This window comes from Colletotrichum lupini, chromosome 2 (assembly GCF_023278565.1).
Source record: "Colletotrichum lupini chromosome 2, complete sequence".
In the NCBI taxonomy this organism is placed as follows: domain Eukaryota; kingdom Fungi; phylum Ascomycota; class Sordariomycetes; order Glomerellales; family Glomerellaceae; genus Colletotrichum; species Colletotrichum lupini.
In genome coordinates, this window is record NC_064675.1 from 5,845,213 (window position 1) to 5,855,680 (window position 10,468).

At 35.6% G+C, this 10,468-nt stretch overlaps 2 protein-coding genes across 2 annotated transcripts; one reads left to right on the forward strand and one right to left on the reverse strand.

The window, feature by feature from the left end:
• Positions 1 to 3,184: 3,184 nt before the first annotated feature.
• CLUP02_04084 (uncharacterized protein) lies at positions 3,185 to 4,366 on the forward strand (the record flags this gene model as incomplete). Its single annotated transcript, XM_049283101.1, has 1 exon — positions 3,185 to 4,366. The coding sequence occupies one exon, from the start codon at positions 3,185 to 3,187 to the stop codon at positions 4,364 to 4,366; it is 1,182 nt and encodes a 393-aa protein (XP_049140244.1).
• Positions 4,367 to 7,831: 3,465 nt separating this feature from the next.
• On the reverse strand, positions 7,832 to 8,071 carry CLUP02_04085 (uncharacterized protein; the record flags this gene model as incomplete). The annotated part of the gene is made up of 1 exon (XM_049283102.1): positions 7,832 to 8,071. A coding segment is annotated over one exon (240 nt), but the record flags the coding sequence as incomplete, so codon positions are not given.
• Between the last annotated feature and the right edge of the window lie 2,397 nt (positions 8,072 to 10,468).

The following is a 10,468-nucleotide window of genomic DNA, read 5'->3' on the forward strand; positions in this document are numbered from 1 at the left end:
AGAAATAAGTTTAGTACGGTATTCTTATTTTAATATTAAAACTAAATCTTAGCCTCGAGTAGAGCGTTTCGTAATTTTCGGGTGCTTAATATAGGGTTATTTTTATTTTTAGTATATACTAAATTATAGTATAAAAATATTTAACTTTCCGCTCGTTTATTCCCTTATTTAGCTAGGTTTTTATTAACTTATCGATTTAATTAATAAGCTCTTTAAAGATCTCTATTCGCAATTTACCCTCTATTATCCTAGCTATAAATATAAGAAAATCGCTCGTAGCTTAAATAGGAGCTCTAAGTTCTTATTATAAGTCTTAAAGTAGCTTCGGATTACGTTAATTATATTAAAAAAGTCGTTTTAATTAAAATTACGTACCGCTTCGTAATAGTAATTAGAGGCTTTGCCTATGAGTACGATATTAATTACTAAATAATACTAGTATTCCCTAATTCCGACTTTTTTATAATAATTATAAAATATCGTTAGGGTTTCTTATAAAACCTTATACTTCCCCCTAGAATATAATTTCTCTTTTAGGAAGATCTTTTTAAAATTTATAAATTACTTTATATTTACTATTAGATTTTTAATTTTTATATACGATCCCTACGTCGCTATATACTATTAATAACTTCGGGTCGTCTACTTCTTTTTTTATTAACTAATCGGCGCCGAATTTCGTATTAATAATAATAATAAGTTATAAATCAAAATAAGTAAAATTATCGATTATTATACTTCTAATACTATATTTTACTCCGGTATATCCTTTTGTAATAATAAATTTCCGTTAGTAATTATAAGAAGGAAATCTAAGTCGTTTACCTTTTTTCTAAATTCGTTAAAATAATTATACGCTCTATCGACCTATACCTAGTTCTATAGTACGAATTCCTCCTCTATAATTGTCGCTATTAATATTTCGTATAGCTTTTATAATTATAATTACGCTAATAATACCCCTCGCTTATAAAAGAATTTATTAACTATTTTTATAATTCTTAAGCTTATGCTCGTAAACTATTTATCTAGTTAATAACTAAGGTCGTTTACGATTTCGTAAAATAGGGGTTACCCCTATAGCCCCTTTTTCTTATAAACCTTAGTTAAATAGATTAATACTACGTTAATTTACTTATCCTTAAGCTAATCTGTAATTCTATATATTTACGTCCCTTAATAATCCGGGTTAATATTTACTTATTTATAAAGGATTAGGATTTTATTTAAAATCGGGTTTCGTCCTCTTTTTCCTTACCCTAACTCGCTAAGGGTCGTACTCTAGCTTATACTTATATTAATAATTATTAGCGTATTTAATTTTAATAAGGATATATTTAATCCGCGCGCTAGTTATAATAAATCCGTACTTTTACTACTTAACGAATTTATTAAAGTTTAAGAAATTCCTACTTCTTCTTACCGTCTCGCTATTATTCTTATTTTTATTATTTTTAATAATTACTACTACCCTTTTAAATTACTAACTATTGTACTTATTAAGATCCTCCTTTTTATTTAATATAAAAAAGTAGGTTTCAATAGTTCTTTTTAATAATAATAGTAATAAACGTTTATATTATTATAAAAAGATATAGTAATTAGTCTCGGGATCTTTACTAGTTATTAATTTCCGCTATTTTATATATTTTTAGCTTTTTAAACCTCGGACTCTTTATAATCTCTAAATAGCTTCTTTCTCTGACCTACCTCTTTTAGGGTAGTATTTTATAAGAATAGTTAAAAATAGACGCCGGGTAGTTCGTAAAAGAGCTATATAAGTTATTAAGAACCGTATAAGTTATTAAATATAGTTAACGAAGTTAAGCTCTTTTTTTTATAAAATCGTAGATTTTAAAAACTTATTAAAAATACTTACTTATTATTTATATATAATAAAGTTAAATACTTCAGAAGTTTTATCTTTTACGGCCTCTTAGTACCTTATTTTATATCTTTTAAGCAGTTTTTTTTATAACTTAATTATAGTTAAGTAATTATCGCTTACTAACGATCCCTTTTATTACTTAGTTAATTTTTTAAAATTAGTAATTTTGCGCCAGGAGCTAGTATAAAAAGAAGCCTTTTAGCGGCCCTCTAAAGAAAGTTTTTTTTTTTTTAGATCTTCGTCTTTTTAGCCTTTTTTTAAGTTAATAATAACTTTAATAAGAGGTCGTAGGACTATTTTAGGGTAGCTACTTTCTTTTTAAATTAATTTCCGAGATCCGTAATACTCTTAACTTAATATTATTAAGACCTTTAAATCCCCTCCTCCCTCGTTAAACCGTCCTCTATATTATATTCTTAAATAATACCTAGGGGGTAATTAAAAGAGCTATAAAGAGGTTATTTAAATCGCGGGCTTAAGGTCGTATTTATAAGATCCTCGTAATAATAAACTTTTTTATATACTATAAATCTCTTAGCTTAATAATTCTTATAGGGTTACCTTTATTACTAAATAAGAATATTTATATTTAAAAATCCCTTTTTTTAATTACGTAGTGCTTTTTTATATTATATTATTAAGCTCGTTCGTTGTACTAATTAATTAAGTAAGTAGTTATTATATAAGTATTTCTTTTTATTAATTTAACTAGTTAATTTCTAATTATAGGCCGGCTATAGAAAAGTTATTAAATAAAAAAGCTACTCGGGGCGATAGTAAAAGGCTAATTACTTAAGTAGTTCTATTAATTAACGTAGTTTAATATAGTAAACATTAACCTCTCGTAAGTAATAAAGGGCTACGATTACTTAATTCTATATAGTATTTAAAAATCGCCTCCTTTTTTATTTACTTTTATAAAGTTAATTAATATAAATCTCTTATTTCGTATAATATTAAAAAGTCGTCTTTTTTACGTAGTAAAATACCTTACTAATTTATAATAATAAAATTTAATTACTAATTAGTATTAATATCTCTATTATAGGGTAATTAGTTCGAACCGTAGTTAACGAAGAGATTAATTAAACTATATAAATATCTACGTAGTAAGTATAAAAAAGGAGGTTCTAATCGTAAGTTAAGCTAGCTACGATAATTATAAATAGGGCCCCTAATTGGCCCCTGCGTAGTTGGCTGTATGCCGCGGTCGAATTGGACTTCTAATCCGACACTACCCACACGCAATTGCAGGTCCGAACTTTGCTAAGCAATAGTCATTAACAGATCATCCCTATGTACCAGAGCGAGATTAGCACGCCAGAGACCCGCGGGTTCATGGTGTCGATACATGGTGTAATGATTGGCGTGGGCTATTCGCTGAGCTCTTGGATCAATTTCGGCGTGTACTTCATCACGGCATCCGGCTCTACATCAAGCTTTCCTTGGCGCTTTCCCATGGCTTTCCAGGCAGCACCCGTCGTAATTCTTCTTGCTGGGTCCTTTATGCTACCTTACTCTCCAAGATGGCTCATGCGAAAGGGGAGATTCGAAGAAGCCCATATCGTGTTGAAACGCTTGCATGCATCCAACGACGAAGCCTCCATCGAGCGCGTTGCCAAGGAATTTCACCAAATTCGACGGCAAGTCGAACAAGACCAAGAGAGCCAGGATGGCATCGTCTGGTACGAGCTTTTGCGGACTGCACCAAATCGCAAGAGGACCATCATCGCCATGATTCTCATGTGGGGGGCCCAGCTCACCGGAACCCTTGTTCTAGCCAACTATGGCGTTCTCCTGTTCATCAGTCTTGGCCTGAAGGGTTACATGCCATTGCTCCTTCTCGGAATCTGGGTTACAGTTGGCTTCCTCGGAAACATCATTACGGCACTTTTTCTCGACCGCTTCGGCCGCCGCAAGTTTCTTCTCGTGGGAATCTCTGGCATCCTGGTCTCGCTCATTTGTGAATGCGCCTTGCAGGCCAGATGTCTCGGTACAGACAACATTGCAGGTCTGAATGCTGCCGTCTTTTTCATCTATCTCTTCATCGCATTCTTTGGGTGCTGCATAGATGCGACGCAGTTCGTGTATCTGACAGAGATCTTCCCGAACCACATTCGCAGCCAGGGAAGCGCCTTTTGCATCGTCAACAGCGCTCTAGCATCGCTGGTCATGCTCATGGTCGCACCGATTGCCCTGGAGAAAATCACCTGGAGGTTCTTCCTTGTTCTCATTGTACCTACAGCATGCTACCTGTTGGTCATTTTTCTCTACTTCCCCGAGACTTCCAAGAAGTCTCTCGAAGATATTAACGAGGCCTTTGGCGAGAAAGTGGCTGTCCACTACACCCACGCTACTCGGGCTGAGGAAGAGGAGTACAGAAAGGCTGCCGACCATGAGATGGATTCCAACATCAATAGTACGCCAAAAGATGATGGCGTCGTACATCATGTGGAAAGGTCTTCAGGTTATGTTTAATGGTCCAAAGTTGGAGGACTACGATGGAACGACTATCGAAACTAGACACATGTTTGGAAGTGTGAATGAGTGAGCACACTCGCAGATTTTTTGGCATGGACGCTTGCTTTCGGTTACCTTGTTTCGAGCTGGATGCTTCGAGAATCTTTTTAGCAGCCCCGACCTTTTGCCCAGCTAATGTTCGAATGCACTGAAATCCTAGATAGCATTTTGTCTACCATTCTTACTTCATCTAACGAAGGGTTATCTCAACGTGCTACTGTCTAATAACAATCGAGATATTCACCAATGGTCAGGTATTAGTATCCCTATTATAGGGTAGTTAGTTCGAACCGTAGTTAACGAAGAGATTAATTAAACTATATAAATATCTACGTAGGTATAAAAAGGAGGTTCTAACCGTAAGTTAGGCTAGCTATAATAATCGTAAATAGGGCCCCTAATTAGCCCCTACGTAGTCGGCTATATGCCGCGGTCGAATTAAACTTCTAATCCGATACTAACTTTCTCTTTTTTTTATCGATTTAACCGCTACGGTTAGAGGTATAATTCGACCTCGGGCCCGTCTACTAGGTCGTCTCCTTTTCCCCCTTTTCTCTATTCTTTTTATATAACCTATCCCTCTATTCGTACGGTGACTTTTCTACTACTTACGAATTACTCTAATCCCTTATTTAGTACTACTTTTATAAAAGCGTCTACGAGGTTATCTTTACTATTAATCTAACGGATCTTAAGTATCTCGCGCTTTTTATACGATTACCTAAGGGCTATAATATCGATTATAAGCCTCTTTTCCTTTATCGTTCTTAATTTAACGAGGCATTCGTATAGCGAGTAGGAATCGGTATAAATAACCGTTAGAATGGGTAGAAAGCTAATTCGATCGGTAATCTTCCTTAGTGTTATTAAAATCGCGTAGGAGAGGTTAACGCTATTAACTATACCATAGACCTCCGACGCTAATATACTTCTCGTTACCCGCTTACTTTTAATTAACGAGTAGTAAATTATATTACCGTATATAGTAAATTCGCTCTCGCCTATACTCTCGTTAGCTAGGATAATAATATACCTTAATTACGAAGTAAGGTCGTTATTATTCGTAAATAACCTATCGACGAAGACGTAGAGCTTACTAATCGTAAGGTCGATTAGGTAATAGACGAGACCTCGATCGAGATTCGTCTATTACTACTTAAGCCGCTTATTAAGTACCTCGACGTCTCGTTCGGTTAGATCTATAGCTTACGCTACCCTAGCGTAGTTAAAAGTTACCTCAGGCTAATAAATACTCGTAATATATACCCCTTACGTAAGCTTAGCCTTATACCGCTTCTTAATATTAGTTACGTTTAGGTCGACGAGGTTAATCTTCTCGCCCTACCCCTTTTACTAAAAAACGACGGTTTCCCCTTTAATTATAAGAATCCTACCGTTAAATACTAGGGGGGTGTTTATTATAAGGACCTCTTTTAGCTTTATTATAAAGCCCGCTTTCTAGAGCTCCTTATCCTCCTTCTTTATAAAGTTAATATCGGATAGGCCTAATATATCGTCGGTCTATATTCCGACGATCCTAAATTAGTTACTTTCGTACTCCGCGACTAGTAAGCACGGGTCGTACGTAGAGGTAACTATTAATAGTTAATTAATATAAAAATCGTAGTAAGTAGCCTACTAATAGGTACCCGATTCTGCGAGCCTATATAGTGGCTTAAGCACTTTAATAATCGTACTTTCTAAGTACTTACTAGCTATTTTTTTTAGTAGATAGGCTAGGATTTTCCTTATGAGCCCTGTAGCCGATTGGGTATATACCTAGGTAATATCACGGCTCTAAATCTCGTATCCCTTCTTCCGTAGCGATGCTATTAGTATTATTATTAATCGTTAGCTATAGCGCTATATAGTAGGCGATTATATAAGTAGCGTCGTTTTTTTAACGTCGCCGTACCCCTAAATTACGTGTCTAGACTTCTCGTACGGTTAGGGTGTTCTTTTTTTTTTAATTTTACGAACTATTTGCGATTTAAATATGCGGAGGTTTATATACTTTTTTAGATCGTAGAGGATAAATCGATAGACCCCTCGATTACGCAAAGTGTCTACTTCGATAAGATCTAATCCCTTATACGGCTTTTTAATAGTTATGATTACGCTTTCTTTGCGTAGTTTAACTACTAGCTCGAAATTAGCTTTCTCTTTTATTATATAAAAGGTGTTAATTACCTCGTTACTAATAATAAATTGCCGCATTAGTGCTTACCGTCGTAGTCTCCCGCGACATATTAATACCCTTTTAGTAATTTCCTCTTCCTCGTCGTCTATTAGTACTACTATAACAATTTCGTTAAGGATGATTTCCTATGCCTCTACCGCGGGTTATATAGCTTCCCCTAGCTCTTCTTCTTCTTATAAACTAGAAATCACCTCGATAGGATCTATATAATATAGTCTAACTACCGTAATTAATACCTCGAGTAGCTAGTCGCGATCTCTTACGACTACGTAAGAACGCTCGTTAACGGAAATTAATTTATATAGCCTAGCCTATTATTAAGTAATTTCGCGCTATACTCGTATATCCGAATTTAGGGGTATATTTAAATTAACCCCTATATCGGGCCTATTATACATAGTAATTACCTTATTAACTTACCTTCTTACGCTTACTTCGCGCAGTGCCTATATTACTTTTTTAACTACTTAAGCTCGCTAGCTTACGTTTAGTAATAGTAATAAGGCTAAGGTCGTTCTTAGATATGCTCTAAATACTAGAAGCGTCGGTATGAGCCCGTTAGGCCCTATAGTATCGCTATAGTATTTAAGTACCATCTAGAGGCATTCGTCGTTATCGGAATCGGGATTTTCCTTTTTAATAATTTTAAACGCTCTTTTTAACTACTAGTGCGCCCTTTCTACCTTTCTAATACTATAGTGCGCTTCGACGGGCACAACTTTTAACTATATACCGTAAGCCGTCGCATTTTTTTTAAATTCTACTAACTTAAAACTAGTACTAGCGTCGGTTCTAATACTATCTAGCGGTCCTTAGTATATATCGATCTAGCTTTTTTATAGAGCTACTTATACTATTTTTACTTATAGATCCCGTAAGAATTGCCCTACTTAGAATAATATAGCCTCGTCGATTATATATAAGACCGGTCGACTATTTAAATAAAAAATATTAACAACGATCTCTTAATTAAAGTTGAGCTTATTACGTAATTTAAATTTGAATTTGCGTGGGCTCTGCGTATTTATTTAGTATTAGTAATATACTTTCGTTAACTACTCTAGCGCCCCTATTTTAATATTATTATTACCTAAATACTTTAGGAGGTTATATAGCCTCGCGACCGACGAGTAGCTAAATCTCCGGTATAATCGTTTAAGCTTACTTTTTATTAAGTAATTAATCGACTTTGTGTCGTTAGTAAGCCTTATAAACGCGTACCCCTATCGTCGTTCGACTATTTCGAAGTACTTATAGCTAAAGATTTTGTTCTTCGTATTATTAAATATAATACTTAGTCGATCTATGTCTTTTAGATATAAGAGAAATGGGGTATTAACGGGTAGGATATAAAAAGTTATCGTTCCGAAGTACGTCTCTACTTCTACCGTACTTAGAGCGACGATTTTTTTACTTAGGCTAAAGCTAATCTTCGCAATGCCTACTATCGACGTATTAAGCGTTACTAGCGCGATTTTTTATAGCGCCTAAAATTACCCTTTTCCTCCTATTAACTATTGCGATGCCCTAGTATCTAGGATAATTTTATAGAAATTGTCTAGGCCGTACCTTTCGTTCGCGTAAAATGCTTATACGAGCTTAGCATTCGAGTAATCTAGGTAGTATAAAAAGGACCCCTCTAGCTACCCCTAGAATTACTTAGTACCCTATCTCTTTTTTTTAAATATTAAGAGAGTAGAATTCTATACTATTAGATTCGTCCTTTTACCTACCTCCGTATCCGTTATCTAAGGGACCTTCCCTTACTATCCGTAGATAAAAGCCTACTTATTAAGGGCTTCTACTACTTTTTATTCGTTTAGCCTCGTATATCCTCCCGAGGCTAACGGGGCGAAAAAAGAGTAGTTAATATCGTCGACTTTATTATAATCTAATTCGTTAGTATAGTAAGTAAGATCTTCTTTATCTTCCGAATTTCTTATAGGGTGCGGGTACTTTAGGCTACTAAATTAGCTACTTTCGCTAGGTTCCGTACCCTCGGATCTACCCTTATATATAACGAGGAATTAGTTAAATTAATAAGGGCTAGTTTTACTATTTACTACCCTCGATTTTTTATATTATTCGTACGATTTAGTACGCTCTTTTATAATAAATTCGGGATACGGCCGGCGATAGGACGCCGATAACTTAGCGACCGGTACACGGATCTTATTACGAAAGAACTTTTTAAGAAGCAGAGCCCTTACGAAGGACTCTATAAGCTTTAGTCTTATAATATACCTATACCTATATTATAGCCTTACTAATTAAGTACTTATAGCCTAATCTCTTATAATTCTAAAGCTTCTACCTCTACGGAGTAACTAGTATAGGTAATAATAAATTACGGAAACGAACGGAACGTTAACGAAACGATGCCTAGCCGTTAGCAAAGAGCCGTTAGCGCCGACGAGCTATAGCTATCCGGAGTCGATTACTTAACCCTATTCTATCCGGGAGAACGAGCCTATTATAGGGCGAGTCTTACCTAAATACTAGCGTTTACGGAAGAGCTAGACGAAGAAGATAATCGGGGCAAATTACCTTTACGAGCTAGTTACCCCGTTAATACCCCGAAGACCTTATCTATTATAGACGGGGCGTTTATTAGCGACCGATTGCCAGACGTACGAGGTTAAGGCGCGTATAAAGGCGCGGGTAGTACTAAAATAGCTAGTTTAGTAGACCCTATAGGCCTAATAATAACCTACTTCTATAAGACGATAGAAATAATAGTCGAAGATCGAAACTAAGAATAGCGTCGATACGAAGAGCTCGTCTAATAGCTTACCGAGCGGCTAGCAACGCATTTAGGTCGACGAGAATACAAAAAGCCTCCTTTTTATAATTATAAACCGATCGGAGAAGAGTTTACGAGTACCTAGGTAGCAGACTAGATTATTATTATAGAGGTAGGTAATAAGCTTCGCATAGAAAGTACTATAAAATAGTATGTCGAATAGGCCCTGTCTAAGATATCCCTATTATTATAAATATAATAGCGTAATTACGAAAAGAGCCTCTAGGATCCCTTCTCTTAGGGCGACTTCTTAGTATTTATTTGCTAATAGCACGTGGACCCCGAGACTTAGGAACGGGAATACTATAAAGAGCTAAGGATAAAGAGGCTAAAAGAGGGCTAGACCCCTACCTAGTTCCTCGCTAAGTAGTTAGCGATCTATTATAACCTAGGTATAGAAAACATAGAGAATTCGAAGGTAGAGGTATATTAGTTTTTCTTTAGACTACTATCTTAGCTATAGGACGATCTAATTCGTTATAGGGTCTTAATTAAGAGAGCACGCGATATAGCCCACGAGGCTAATAGACTATGGTCGTTAAATTAGTAAAAGGGCGGTAACTAGTTATAGAAGGACGGTAAGAAAAGGCTATATTTATTATTAAAGTAACCGCGTTAAATATCCCCCTTTTATAAAGAAAAGAGTAGGGAGAGCTCTAAGGGGCTAGGCTCTAGGGACTCGCTGGGAGTAATATCGTAGAAGCTATATAATAAAAGTACTCGCGCCGAGCTATTATAGAAGCGTCGTAGTAGCGATATTAAGTGCTTTACGTATAATAAGATAGGCCACATATCTAGTAAGTACTAAAAAAATAAGTCGGGAGGTAGGGGCGACGATAAGCCGACGTACCCCCAATTGAAACTAACGTTAGTAACTATCTAACGGGTTACTACTAAGCCGAGAGTTATAGAGGTCGACTCGTTAAAAAACGAGTAAGCGCAAGCGATATACCTAATACGCTTACGCTAAGTATTAAGAGGGTACCGATAAGAATAATTATAAAGGGTAGGGCGATAGTTCTGCGAGGTGTTGCTAAAAGGCTAGTAAAAGTTAATA